General features: G+C 35.3%; 1 protein-coding gene across 1 annotated transcript; it reads right to left on the reverse strand.

Annotated features, from left to right (window-relative positions):
• Positions 1–935: 935 nt before the first annotated feature.
• On the reverse strand, positions 936–15,575 carry LOC140770334 (conserved oligomeric Golgi complex subunit 7). Its single transcript, XM_073111483.1, has 10 exons — positions 15,219–15,575; positions 14,386–14,475; positions 14,139–14,258; positions 13,946–14,047; positions 13,571–13,818; positions 9,430–9,575; positions 6,283–6,481; positions 5,456–6,113; positions 1,829–2,161; positions 936–1,499 (listed from the first exon to the last, which is right to left on the reverse strand). Exons 1-10 carry the CDS (start codon positions 15,504–15,506, stop codon positions 1,218–1,220), a joined length of 2,466 nt encoding a protein of 821 aa, XP_072967584.1. The 5' UTR covers positions 15,507–15,575; the 3' UTR covers positions 936–1,217.
• Positions 15,576–15,779: the final 204 nt, after the last annotated feature.

Below are 15,779 nucleotides of genomic sequence, written 5' to 3' on the forward strand. Positions count from 1 at the left end.
GGTCAATAAAAAAAAAATATAAAATATAAAATAGGTGGGTAGATCGGACCCCCTCCATTGGTTGCAATTTTCACATAGACCCAATATTTATTTATTTATTTATTTTCATTACATATTGACTTTACTAATAGCACACTTCCACATAAGCAATGACTAATATACATAAGTTAAGGACTAGAAAACAAATACACCAAATACAAGGTCTGAAACCAAAAGCAACTAAAATATAAATTCTTTTACTAGCTTTATTTCCTCTCTTCTAAATTCTTTTACTAGCTTTGAATACAGTATACATATGCTTTGCAAGTGGTTTACATCTCAGTTTTCACATATCTAGTAATTGGAAAAATCCTCCCTCTGCCCAACCTAGTTGGGAGGCTGTGTTTTTTAAAAGGTCGCCCATGAAAGCCAACTCCCTAAAGCCGAGGCTGTTAACTTTTGCTTTTAAAAGTTAATTTAATAAGTGGAGGTTATTTAAGGCACACTTGTCTCCCTCTTCTAGTATTCAATCATATTGTGGCCATCCATTTTCATGCAAAATGCTAGTTAAACATCGTAGATGATCATAGGCTGAGCAGGTATACTAGTAACTTTAGGAAATGGTTGACAATAAATTTTGACTAGAGGGAAAATTTAGTCCAACAACAAGGCTTGCAAATTGCAATTGAATATATCTGGGTGACCAGAAAGATGATAAACAATACAGCCTCTGAGGTTCTTCACAATAAAACTAATTATGATATGATATGCAAACAGACACAAATTAAAATTTTGAATAAAAAAGGAACAAAAGAAATGGCAAGTATAAATTGTACTTGGTCAGATATCAAAATTAATAATTTACAGGGTAAAGAGACACTCTTGGGTACTTCATTAACTATAAACCTTGGATTTCAGGAATTCATGCAGATATAAATAAATCAGACAATTGTAGATTACTGAAACTTTTCTCCTTTTAACTTTGAACTCAATGCCTTCCCTGTAGCTCTGAACATCTCATCTGATCCAACATCATCTGAACCAGTAAAATACATTCTAGAGTTAAAATATCTTCAAGCTGTATGAATTCCAACAGACATATGACAAAGAGCCCAGAACTTATAGGACATCCTATTAATAAATCAATATTGCAACAGCACAGAGAAGTGCTCTGCTTCATATCTCCAGAGTGTCCTTTTAATGATAAAACTTCTGCAGACCAAAATTAAACAACAAAATCACTGATCTAAAGTAATCCGGCGGATCTTGCACACAAGATGAGCAGTTGGGAGGTCAAGCTGGTTTCCCCCATCGGTTCTAAGAAGATCTCGTATTTGGTCTCTTGGGGTTGACAGGCAAGTGTGGAACGTAGAGAGGAATTGAGGGATCGGCATTGAAAGTGCAGAAAGAACATTGCTCAAGTACTCAATATCAGCAGAGAGCTGTTGAGCCCCGCGATCAGTAATGAAATGAATTCCTCGTAGCTGCTCCATGAAAAGAGCTGTTGCACCTTCAGCCACCTAATATCATAAAAAACAAATATGAATAACACCAAACAACAGTTATTCGGGTATGATGACCATGAAAGAAAATAATCAACAACAAGCTCTCAAAATTTCAAAGCCTAGAGAAAGCTAATAAACACCCTCAGATAAATCAGCAAGGAGATGCAAAAGGAAGGAGAGAAGATATATTTCTGTATGTCTGCACATGAGCATGAATTATGATCAGGAAAAATAGGTGGCAAGAATTTTAAGAGTTTCAAGCTCACATAGACTCCAATGTCAAACCCATGTTTCTATAAGAACATCAACCCAGAAGAACAAAATCCATATATATATAATATTACCTTAAACATCCATTCAGTAGCAAAAAACTGAGCTTCCTCATTACTGGTCTCATTACCGGAGATGCCTTCCGCCAATGGCTCCAACTGCTGAGGTAAAGTGAGAAGATATTCGCCAACACTGGTCACATACGTTTGTGGGTATGCACTGAAACTTGGAAGAGGAAGAGAACTTGGCTCCTCCACAGAAGACCAGATTGGTAATCGGGCAACATCACTTAGACGCTGCCTTACTTTGGATATAAGCACATCATATACAAGTTCATTTACTGTGTCAGAAAATGCTGCAACCCTTTGAGATGTGAGGGGCAGTGCATGAAATCTTGGGTCCTTTGACTGCACGACAACAAAGAGATATTCAAAACAGGGAAAATAAAAGGGGGAGCCTTTGTTCTAATTAATGCATTAGAGAATGACAAATTAATAGGACAGTAGCACCCAAACTGTCTATACAGGAATACTGGTTGTGTCTCCATGTGCACTATGTAAAATTATTACTACCAGCAAAAGCTAAAGCCTCTTTTTTTTTCATTTTGTTGAGACAAAAAGCCAAAGCTCTTTAACTTGCAAAAATAATATTTCTACATTCATGACAAAAATAAGTGGTTCTGAAACAAATTATAGTTCTCACGCATCCTACACTTAATTCCCCTATTCCACTTAAATAAGCACAACTTAATTAAAACTGCAAAGTTCTCTAAAAAAGTAATTTAATTGCAAAGTTATCTAAGAAAGTGATTTAACTGCAAAGTTCTCTGATAAAGTGATCTAAGAGAGGCATGGAGGAAAATAGGTGTAATCAATGCCATCCACCATCTTCCTCACATACACTTGATGCATTACCAGTGCTATTATGTGTCATTGGAAGCAATCTACGTCAATCATATCATCTTAAATGACAACACCAAATTGTAAATAAAGAAGATCCATTATGGTGAGTTTGATAATTCAGCCTTTCAACTAAACTCTACCATGCTACGATAGTCCCTTATTAGATATGGATGTTAAATGGCTCCTCTACCATTATCAACTGACTCTTGCGGATTTAACTTTAAAGCTGTAAACTCAAGAGCAGCTTTAGTGGGGGCCGGACTGATCTAGGTCAATTAAGCCACACCGTTGGATGTATGCCAACGCATTGACAGCACACATCTAGAGGCCACAATCATGCTTGAAATAAAATACTTATCACCCAACAGATCAAAGAGAGTGCAATTGTGGCCATCCGATGGATGTGACTGATGAGCTGGCACACTTAGGATGGGTTGTCCAGACAAACTCAGATAGAGTCCACCCACAACGAATCCACATCCCTCGGACTCTCACTATGATTTATAGCAGTGTCTATCAGTATTAACTTCAACCAATTAAAACATAACATCAACAGTAAGACTACTAGTCTAGTATATAATAGGCATGAGATATCAACAAAAAAAAATTCTAGCTTTCGTCTTATGCGTTTCAGGATAACTTAAAAGATCCTTTTACTGTTAAAACTTCAGCTATTCACTCATCCTACTTTCTCTACAAGAACATAATAAAAACCTATCAGAAAATAAACAATATTTTGGGAGATATTCCTATCCACAACTGTCATGAAGAGATAGACAAGGAAACGGTTTAACTGAAATGTGTGATGAGCAAATTATCAGTACATTTAAAACAGGATAGAAATGCATTCAAACACAATTTTTGTCCATAATAATTTACGTGATCACAAAGGTCAGACATCATTGAGTATATGTTTAAAGTCCACCTTCAAACTAATGTAATAGCATGAGACAGACTGAGTACTGTTTAAGTACATGAGAGCCTTAGCATTTGTAAGGAAATATGCTGCAAGTTAACCAAGGATATTATTGATATAGTGACAGTAGTAGTTACAAATGGATGACTCTTAGATATCTGACAGCCCCAAACAGATATGACATGACATATGAACATATTTCAGAAATTAAATAGGCAATCTATACAGATGAAATAATGTGTAGTTCTTAAATAAAGTGAAAAGAACAACTAGTAAGAACAGAAACAACAAAGAAGAACAATCTGAGTAGCATGTATAAATCAAAGAGAACAATCTGAGTAGCATGTATAAATCAAAGAGAACAATCTGAGTAGCATGTATAAATCAAAGAGAACAATCTGAGTAGCATGTATAAATCAAAAGGGTAAAATTATATGGCTGCATATATGATAATATCTGGTAGGATAATAAACGACTAAGCATAACAACGAACTATATGACAATAGACGATCAATCCGATGCAAAAATCAAGAAAAACAAGATTATTTTAAACACTTTCCAACACTTGAATTATATAATTACATTTACAAACAGTAAAGTGACCACACAGGTTATGACAAATGATAGTGTTCCAAAGGTATGAATGCAAATGAGCAACAAGGACGGTGGCAGAAATAGAAAAAGGTTTATAGGGATTGATATGGGGTAATAAGTAAGGCGTCAAGGCCCACTTATAAATTCAAGGTTTTTTTTTATGAAACAGATTGTGATCTTAACCCAAACCCAGTCTAGTGACCAATTTCGGACTGGTATAGGCTGAAATTGGCCAAAACAGGTTTTCTTAAATATCTAAAATGAATCCGACCTAGATGACATCAGTATTTGATGTTCTCAACTGCTTTCTTTTAAAATTTTTACCTTTTACTTTCTCACAAACACATAATCTCCTCCTACCCCTTCATAATTCACTGAACTCATCCGACGATCAAACAAGCAAGCTCCCACGGCAATTGATCCAATGAGCTCCTCCAACTACTCCACACTTTATTAAACTTGACTGAATATTTTTTTCTTTTTTATTTATTTTTTTCCCCATTTCTATTCTCTCTCTTTCTTTCATATTGTTTAACTCTCCCTTTCTTAATATTGTAGAAAAATAGTGAAGAGAGAGATCTCTTCTTCCTTTCACTTCTGTAGTGATAATATATAGCATAGAAATTTACTAGATTCAACTCAGAATTCATAATGATTTTGAGTGATAATTTTTTTTTTTTTGACTTCATATATGAGTAATTCTTATTTTCTTATTTTTCTGTCACCTTTTCTAAAGTTTTAAAAGTTTTCTTGCACCTTTTAAATTTTTTTACAATTTTATGTAGTTTAAAAGAAGTCTAATATTGTATTGGCCGATACAGAAGGCCAATGAAACTGATACGACCAATACGTATTGTCTTTACAGGCGGTCATCCGAATCCCAATTTAGATCCTGATCTTGATACTTGGAAACTTGTTTGTATATCTTGTTTTCTTAGGTATGAGCACACAATATGGGAGATATTTTCTACAAAGAGTAAATTTTAAAGCTATACAAAAATTGATGGAAGGGAAAAAAAAAACTAGTAGTTTAGACATTCTATATTAATAATTTGGGTGCAAATTTCAATTAGTTAAGATGTAAAAGTACTAGATATGACAAAGTCCAAAATATAGATGCATCAGGACTAGGATCGTACACACATCTGGTCATATCTGATCTAACATCAAGAATGCACGAGTACCATCATAAAGCATGGATGGAACTAGCTGACATGTCTGACACAAATAGAAAGCTGCCAATTAATAGACACTACATGCAAAAGATCTTGAAACATAGTCAAATTTACCTGCTCTAATAGATTAAAAAGCTTCTTAGCTTTTTCAGGAACATCAGTAAGGTGCAGGGCTGCCACATCAAGGGCTGCCCTTCCTGCAAGAGACAGTTCTACATTCTCATCTGTAGTCACTGCATGAGATTTGTCCAAGCTTGAACCAAAAACAGAAAAGGACAGGCTTGTCCCAATTCTAGCCAGAGTAGCTCGTAAAGAAGCCTCAAAAACTGATGTTCTGCTGGTTAGGCAATCTGCAACGGTAAGAATCTGCAAAGCACCCTGGACAATGGACCATTCCTCCTCTTCAGATACCACATCCACCAAACGCGCTCCTTCTTTTCTATCTAAACCTGCATCCTTTTTTGCGCCATCATTATCCACTCCACATACTGTTCTCAATGATTTTAGAGTATCTTGCAAGTTTGATATATACTGCAGCATGATGTCATCAAGGGCCAGCATGAGTTCATCGGCCTCAGAGCCAGCAGTAAAACTAATGCATCTTTCAACAGCTGCTTCAAGGAGGACTATGATTTGTGGAATGGATTCCTCCATCCTACGGACTGTTTCACTCAGCTCTATACCCTGTGCACCCACACCGCGAGAAACAGCTCCACGGATATCTATTCCTGAGATCTCAGAGGAAAGGATAGCACGTTCCATTTGTCCATACCTGGAAAATCATCAATTGTAGAATTAACTAGTTAACAGTGATTATACTTTCAAATACAGGCCTCTCTTTCAAAAACTTATGCACCTACAAAGTAAAATACTGCATCTTAACTCCAAATCTATTGTAGTCAAGGAATAAAAACAAATTCAGTTAAAAATAGACAGCATACCTTACTTTAAATGATTCATAAGGGGAATATATAGATTTCAATGTACTTAGTAGAACTGCGAGATCAGATTCCGAAAATAAGTGCTGGATGTTTCTAGCAAAAGTGCCAGTCATGTTATGCAGTTCAATTAGGGCCTCAAGGTGCTTATTCTGCAGCTTAGTACTTTTTGACATGTCACCAGACAGGATATCCATCACACCTGAATACACAGAGTAAATAAGCAAGCCCACAATATATTAAGAACTTACATCTATTTCAGGTAGACTCATAAGGAGTAAAAGGCCAAGACCTTGAAGGATATAAATGCCCATGTATGGACAAGAGTATAATAAATAACATATGAAGAACCATAAGAAAAGTAAAACCATGCAATAGCAAATGTATGACATGCCATCATGTAGAAATCAAAGAACTTTCTACTAGGAAAATTGAAAATTTTGATGGCAAGGAATTCATATGGCATTCAGAAATTTCTTATGACATTTCACATATGATCCTGATACATGGGAAAGATATAAAGTAGATTTCAACTGAACACGGTAAAACGAATTTCAAAATGGGAAATAGAGTTGCATTGAGGCTGAATTTCTCACGAGCAAAGCCAGCATGATCGCAGTGAAGACTAGCAAACAGCAAGACTAGAGTAACAGTTTCAGTAGCGCCAGGCTTGGTTCACATAGTAATATTCTTAGCAGCCCAAGGCTGAAGTACACAACCAATTAAACAATATGCTACTTGGCCACTTTAACCTCCTGTATGTCCACGAGACAAATTTTGAGCAAGAGCAAACAACATCCAGGGCAAAACAGGGCAAACAACCAACTGACAACTTACATATACATCTCCTAGATATTCTACTTTGTCCTACCTTGTCCAAGCAGTCAAATATACCACAAAACATGTAAAAAAGTCTAAAAAGACATAAGATCCATAAAGGTCAATCAGGCTTATCCCAACTGTCACATTCTGGACAGATTGGTCAGAATGAATTGCAAACGGAAGCATAGACATATTTGACTAAATGATGTAGTCAAATTCACTAAATTGGTGATCAGGTGCAGGAGATAAACTTTGTGTGAATAAAGGGCAGAAGAAATGGGTGGGAGGCTAAACATACATAACGATCTTAAAGAGAGTAAATTTAAAAAGGGTCAGATATTCACTTTGGAAAGATGCCAATAAAACAATCCATCAAAGACTTAAAGGATAAGAAATTAATAAAAGAGAATGATAAGTAGGAATACAGCATGATAGATGAAGAAAAGGAAAGATGAAGAAAAAAAAAGTATGTGACCGAAAAACTAAATATCAAACCTAGTGGAAAGAATGCAGTTCAAGAATGATGTGATAAAGAAAAGGAGATGCATGATACAAGAACTGAACACAAAATGTTATGATTGATTAATAATGCCTTTAAAAAGTAATCAGTGCAAAAGTACACACTCGAGGCTAAAGAAATGTAAGAAATGAAGGCAAAATCCACTCATATGATAATCATAGAATCAAGAATGAAGATCGAGAGAGACATATATACTTGCTAGAATAATGAAATAAAGAGTGGAAATTTTACGTGCATAACATAAATGGGATCAAGATTCGAGAAAATGAGAAATATGTAGAAAAGAAAAGGGTATGCGCAATGGAAGTTGTTTTAAAAGAAAACAAATAGGAATATTTCAAGGATCTGTATGTACTCTTTCTGAGGCTAGGAAGTCCTTAGGAGCATGGTTTGAAGTGTCACCCGAAACCGAGACATTTCACTGAAATGTTTCGCAGTTCGGTCATGTCCGATCTGAAACTTCCTGAAACTAGTATCCAACCAAAACAATCCTAACAACAATTTTTTTAAAGTATGTTTTACATTCCTAGCTGGATTTGACGTGAATCAAACTTGTACCTAACCCAATATCAAGTTCATTGCTTTCATGCTACTAGATCTTGCGTAATGTATTGAAAAATAAAATAAAGAAGAATATTAATCAAAAGAAATCTGAAATCGACACAGAAACTAGAACCGAAACAACCAAAATATTTTGACGTAAATGTTTTGTCCAATATGATGTAAATGACTACCTTATTTAGAATAATTTCAAATTGGCAGGAGAAATATTAGTACCTACTGACAAAAATTAAGAACAAAAAAGGCATTCCAAAGTAACTTGTAACTAATGATGCATCAGGCAGTAGACCTTCATTTAAAAGTGATTCAACAAAGATTACATATGATGAGATTTCTAGATATATATATTTGGCATTATGCCACGTTTAGCAACAATAGAACTTGTTATTTACTAAATGTTTTGTCCAATATCTCCTAAACCAATTAGATCAATATGCTTCTCATTGAATTAGATAAAGCTTATAATAGGTTCCTAGGAAACTGATCTTGTTGTTTTAAAGGAATAATGGAATTTCCAAGTACAGTACTAAGTGACAGATAACCTACAATGTTCCATTGGTGTTTTTGTTGTTGAAGGCACAAACTAGGCACTGACTATACTAAAAGAGGGATAGTCGAAGTTAGGATAATAGAAAATAAAATCAAAGATTACAAATTAGAAAGATTAGATTTATGATCAAATATATAGAAATAAGAGCAATTAGCTGCAAGAGTTAATATGAGCACTTAAACTACCTTAATTAATAGAATTTCAATGATATTGATTTAGACATTACTTGTGAAAAATTTAGTACATCATTAGCTTGGTAGAATTGCACAACAAATTTTCACTTAAAGGAAAATTCCACAGAATGAGATTAACATTGGTCATTGGCAACAAGCTGCAAAATCTTACAATGATTCAGACTAAAATCAATGCCCCTCCTTTATCATCAGCGCGATGACTGTGCAAGGAAGCATGAACCCCTCTGCAGAGATTTCTCATGCCAACAAGCCGCAAGAATTGGATCTACTAATGGTTGAACTTTTTTCTCCACAAAAGAAGTGTACATGATCTTAGATAATGAGTAGCCTAAAACAATTAAGAAAGCACAGAACTAGTGTACACAAATGAGCTAATGTCGAAATACCAAAGACATAATTACAAACACCTGAAGATATAATTACCGTTGGAGTAAAAACGAAAACCAAGTTATGGAAAAGCATTAGTTCATTGATATAAAGAGAGAAATAAGTTTTTGGATAACCTTTTGCAAGCATTTTGGTTTCAGGAACAACATCCCCTGTTGCAAGGTTCACTCGGCTAATGAAAGATGCACTCAGTTCAGTCATGGTCTCAACAAGTAGTTTTGGAACAAGAGACTTGTAATCATCAGGGAATGCACTTATACACCTACAAGTATCACATTTATTAGCAAGTAACTTCATCGAATTGCATGTTTCAATGTCTAACATTACCAGTATTAAAGTAGGGACTCTTCTATATTTAAGAAGATGAAAATAATATAAGATTGACATTGAAAAAAGAATTAATCAACATTAAGATATAAAGATATAGAACAACTATTCTGTTTTCTGCAAGAAAAGCATCAAAGTGGTGTTTGCTACCAGTATAAAACTTTCTTTCAACTTGGTTAGGAAACACTAACCAGATTTAGTAACCAAACGGTACTTTATCCCTAACCAGATTGGGATCAGCCATAATCAATCCCGATCGGACCGGTTTCAGCTAGTATCGGCCAATTTTGGCCGAATCGGTCGAATCTAAAATATATCTAACCTATGAGACATTAATAATTAATGTTATTAACTGTTTTCTTTTTAAATTTTTAGTTTTTACTCTCTATTTCTCACACACACTGTCCTCTCACTCTTACACTTCACTGAGTTCATTTGGTAGCCGTTCCGATGAGCCCCTTTGGCTAGTCCACACTTTGATAAACTCGGATGAGTTTTTTTTATTTTTTTCCTTCTTTCTCATCCACTTTTTAACTCCTCTTTTCTTACTACTATAGAACAACAAAGAGTAAATATCTCTCGCACACACTCTTCTCTCACTCTCACACTTCACCGAGTTCATTTAGTAGCCATTCTAGTGAGCCCCTTTGGTTAGTCTACACTTTGGTAAACTCGAATGAGTTTTTTATTTTTTTCCTTCCTTCTCGCCCACTTTTTAACTCTTCTTTTCTTACTGTTATAGAATATCAGTGAAGAGAGATCTTTTTCTTCACTATTGTTCTGTAATAGTCATTTACGAGTATAAAAATTATAAAATTCAAGTCGGAAATTTATTATAGTTTTGAGTGAATTTTTTCTTTAATTTTTAGGCTTCATATATGACTATTTTTATTTTCATATTTTTCTTTTATTTTTATAAATTTTTCTGCATTTTAAATAATATTTAGAATTCTATATAATTAAAATTAGTCCAATCCGATACGAGCAGCCAATATGACAAATACAGTCGATACATATCATTTTTTCTAATGGCTAATCTCGATCCTAATATCGAATTTTGAAACCTTGCCAAATGTTGTAATAGCAAAATTGTGGACATAAAACACTAAGTATTAATGATATATAATCTATGAATTATGTATGATCAAAATACATTACTAAGTATTTATGATATATATTCTATGAATTAGACGATGGGAACAGAACTTTTAAGAAATTTTAATTGGTATCTGAATAGCACTTAAACAATGTCTGGTTAGCATACACAGGTTAGGAAACATGATTTTAGGAACCCATTCAAACTTTTCTTCCTTTAATAGACTCTTCTAATTTGAAGTAAAAATATTCCTCACCTCTATATAAGTAATTCAGAGGTCTAGAGGAAGATCCAACTCAAGAAAACTTTATAAAAATCATCTATGAGTTTTAGGATCCTTCACAAAGTATATTTCATACCTATTGTGCGGAGAGCCATCAACATGTGTTTGAGTGCATATTCTTCAATAGAGGATGAACCAAAAGAATCATAGAAGTTGAACCAATGTTGTCTATATCCAAATCTACCACCACACTGCCATGAGAATTGGGAGTTAAGCCGTAGCTCGGGTGCTTACTAAAGAGAGACTTTCTACTTCACAAGGATAGTTAGTCAGGTGGTTCCTATTCAAGAGGTTACTTAAACACTATAACATTGAAGTGTCGGGAAGGATTGTAAATAAGTCTTCTTTCTATTGATTAGTAGAATAGATCAATCGGTTTTGGGTGAGTAAATCGTTTTTTCCTTTCTATGTGAGAGGTTTTCTACGTTAAAAAAACATGTCAGTGTGTTTATCATATTTCCTTTTCTTACTCTTACTCAACTTTTGGTTTTCTACAATTACTCGAATTTTGACTCACTTAACTTGAGTTCAATTTTTATAGTTAAAGTAGTATTTGAATCTCCATTTCCTACTTAGTTTCAATTTCCAAAGTTTGATTCTTAATCAGGTTTGTAAACCTAGTAAAACTCTAGTTTTTTGGTTTTTGACTTTGACTTGGGACTTCTATTCTTCATAAATATAAATTAATAAATATAGTTGACCTAAGAATCCTATCTCCCCCAAAAAAATCATATTTATTTTAGAAGCATAATAAACACAATACAATAACATGGGTTAAGCATTGAGCCCTGACATGCAAAGGGAATTGTGGAGAAGTACCTAGAGGAGGATCCCACGACGGAATGAATGTAGGTTGTTAATCCACCTCAATGCTATAGATTTATTGCTAAGAACACTTAAGTGACAAATGTGGAAAGACTTGTTGTAAAGTATGTTAGGAGGGACTGAGACTGCTCGTGCACATGCAAAGAGAAGCCTTAACATGCAATGTATATAGTGATGCTCAAATAAAATATCATGAAGACTCAAGTTAGAAGTTTCGGTGTCTCATGTAAGGTCAAAGTCATGGTAGTCAAAGCTAGAGTCAAAGTGTCAGACCTTTTGAGTAAATGATGGACATTTTAGTGTTGGCTAAGACAATGTTGGATTTCGGAGTGTTGGTGAGCTAAATCCTCTTCACGACCAGTTGATCCCTTATAGATGCAATTGAGGATGTCCCATTAGGAGAGTGTGACGCCTCTTCCCTTTCCTATAGTCATATGCCCTAATCTAGACATAGTATAGTGATGACAATGATAAGACGGTCTAAAAATGATAGTAATGATGAGAGGGTTACACATGGATCCTTGTCACGTCCTTCTCAGAGAGGTGTTATCTGTAGAAATAAGCAATACTTTATGCTTGTCATTCAACATCAAGACTGTTATGTCAGTCGTTCATGCGTACATTCACTATCCTTCACATGTTATACAAGAAGTGAACCCTCTAGATATCTACAGAGAGCATGTAAGGCACCTCAACGAGCGTTACCAATGTTGTTATGAGTTTTGAAGATTATCAACGATATTTGACATAGCATTCTTATGTATTATTGTGCCAATTGATGAAGCCTTTGATCCCCAATATCACTCAATGCAGAATTAGATATTTTGTCAACGCTTTTCACTATTATTTATTTAGTTCGGTTAACTATTGTCAACTAATGCATGTATTTAATAATTCAATCATCTATTATATGAGACTCATGCCTTCATGATTTGTCTAATTCTACTTGACTATTCTAATAACTTTAATAAAATAGATGTTTTATAACTTAAGAAGTACGGACACGCATATGAAACATGGATACGACGCGATACGGACATGAGGATATAACAGATCTTGATAAAATAGGACACGACATGTTTAGGATACCGGAAAATATTAGATAAAAAAATTAGAGTATAAATACATCTAAAGAAATATTTTGCTAACTTATAATATAAGTACACACGAATGCATAATCTATTCTTGATAGAAAATCAAAGTGTGCACAATACCACAAAAATATCATAACAGGTCAAAATGATAATGCAAGTACATGATAATACAATTCAATATTATGAGAAAAAATAACTAACATTATTTTTCTCTTTGCATATTACATTTATAGGTTGTAAGAAAAGGGTAATTTCAACCATATACCTTGACCTAGTAATTTAAAATCTGGAAGTACAGAACTACAGATTCACGCACTTCCACAACTGCAATGAATGGAATGTCAAAGCAAATGTGCATGATTCTTAATTCTTGGTAATTTATGCCTAATGATGGATGTACTATCACAGAATTTTACCCTCTATATTTAAGTATCAAATCTAGGAGCTTAGCTACAGAAGTTATGTAACAGAATAATATCAAATAAATCCACTGGATATGAAACTTCCTTGCATAAGTTGAATTATACACATATGCAATGATGAATGCAGAAAAAGGTCACTTCAAAACTTACATGCAGCTTACTAAAATTCAAAAATTGGAAGAAAAGGAAAAGGAGATGTAATTATCGTACCACTTCCATTCTTGTTCAAGGTAGAGTAGAATCTCATCATAAAAACTTGGCAACCAGCTGGAAAATGAATTGGAGGTCATAGTTTCACCACTCTTCTCCACCTCTAGCTTACTAGCTCTTTGTCTGGAATCAAAGTCCTCCCACAGTTTTTTTAGAGGCTTGATGTGCATCTTGGTATACTGTAGCTCTAGTGAATTGAACCTCCCAATACGAATAAGTATTCGACGTAAATCTTGAACAGCATCAACCTTTATATGATAATTTAGAATGTATTATGGTAAATTAGTAGCCATTAATTGCATAAAAGATCACTTTCAGCCACCAAAAGTTCCAAATGTGTACACAGAGAAGGGAACAAATGGAAGAGAAAAAAACCTTGCGATTTGAAAGAGCATCCACCAAACGAGGTAGGACCATCTCATCTAGCCTATCTTCTAAGACTTCAAGCTGCTTTCTCACATTAGCAAACTCTGCAACCTGGACACAAGTTTCTTTTTTTCAACAACTATATCTAACAAATAAGTGTGCCTCACTAACTCAGTACAACACAAAGATAAGAAGATGGTACCTCACCGATAGCTGATAAGCAATGTCTCATAGTGGCAAGGGTTTCTGCCGCTCGAGGAAGATCTCCACTTGCAAATACATCCTCAACACTTGCACTCAACTGGGTCAATCCTGCAGCATCCTGTTCAGCCCCCAGAAATTAAGAGAATGTTACATAATCAACTTTCTCTGAGAAATTTAAAAATTAAAATACCACTTTTTCACACTCATCCACCTCATAAAAGAACATTATCTGGAAAAAGTTGTACCTGCAATGTTGCATACGCTGCTTCCATACGTTGTTTAACAGTATCAATTCTAGCAAGGGCAGCAATTGACTCTGCAGATGTTCCCTCTGCCTGCCATAAGGAATACAGGAAGCTACATCAAAAAATCAGAGCTAGTAATTTGCAAATATTATATGGATGGAACAATCTCCAGTCACCAGGATCATAACTGATAATGTTATGTAGATCGAAACAGTTAAAAAGAATTAAACGAACAAACCTCAGAAAATAAAACCATTACATAGAACTTCAAATAGACATATTTAAAGTATTGAAGTTATCTGAGTCAAATAAAATGGTAAGATCGAAATCTAGCATTCAAAACCAGTTTCCTTTTAACTTCATTATGTAGCATTTTATCAACGGATGCTATCAATACTCGATCAATAGAACCTTGGTCTGAGTAGATCTCATCCAAAACAACTCAGCTATTCCTATCGTAATACTTCCACTCATACATTGATGAACGAGCGAATAAAAGTGCAAAAGGACTGAATGAGTCAGAAAGGTAAACAAGATAACTGTAAGTAAAAAATCTAGGCGCGAAATCTTACAAAACCCAGATACAATTAAACAAACCAAATCAATCAAACGCGAGAATTCTCATCGGGTTGAAGCAAAAGAAATGGAGAGGAATGTGGTAATACCTACTAGAGAGTGGCGAGATCATGAAACCAATCAACCGAAAGAATCGAACTGGCATTTAATCACAGCAAAGATCTTTCGATTTCCCAAGCCAAGGCAGAAGGAAAAGGTAACAAAACCCAAATCGGATTCTAAGAAGCTAAAAACCCAGAAATTGATAGTGACCAAACCTCTTTAAGGGTGGTGAGGATGGAGGCGACAAGGGATCGGAGGGCAAGGGCGTCGTCGCGAAGGCGGAGGACGTCGCGGCAAGCGAGGGGGACGCGGCGGAGGGCGTCGGCGCTCTCCTTCTCGAGCGCGTCGGAGATGTCGTCGGCGGAGGCGCGAAGGCTCTCCTCCAAGTCGGAGAGGAAGCGATCAATTGTATCCTGAGGGTGGCGCGAACCCAGCGCAGTATTGATCCATCTCTTCGGATCAAAACCCTCCTCTGCGAATTCGCCTAGATCCACCACCACCATTGCTCTCTTCTCCCTCTCTATTCTCTTTCTCTCTCTATCTGTGTTCGTCTTTGAACTGGAGAGAGATGGTGGTGAAGAGGGGAGGAGAGCATCGTCAAATGGATCGGACGGTCAACTTCTGGTTTCGGGCCAAAGGCCCGGCCCGTCCAGGAGCTTGTTTAGATGGCAGATACGTTGGAATTTGATTTTCCTTTTAGAATAATTTAGAAGCATAGGGAATTGTTCCTCTCTGCCCTGTCCATGTGGGTATTTGGATGATATTCTTTTTCTAGA

The sequence above is a fragment of the Typha angustifolia genome, chromosome 11 (assembly GCF_048772165.1).
Source record: "Typha angustifolia cultivar Huaian chromosome 11, ASM4877216v1, whole genome shotgun sequence".
Classification (NCBI taxonomy): Eukaryota; Viridiplantae; Streptophyta; class Magnoliopsida; order Poales; family Typhaceae; genus Typha; species Typha angustifolia.

Excerpts from the sequence above, each read along its gene's own strand:
- LOC140770334 (XM_073111483.1), bottom strand. The coding sequence starts at position 15,506 with ATGGTGGTGGTGGATCTAGGCGAATTCGCAGAGGAGGGTTTTGATCCG. Across the intron at positions 13,819-13,945 it reads ATGCTCTTTCAAATCGCAAG|GTTGATGCTGTTCAAGATTT; the intron begins GTTTTTTTCTCT and ends TATCATATAAAG. Across the intron at positions 2,162-5,455 it reads TTTTTAATCTATTAGAGCAG|TCAAAGGACCCAAGATTTCA; the intron begins GTAAATTTGACT and ends GTTGTCGTGCAG.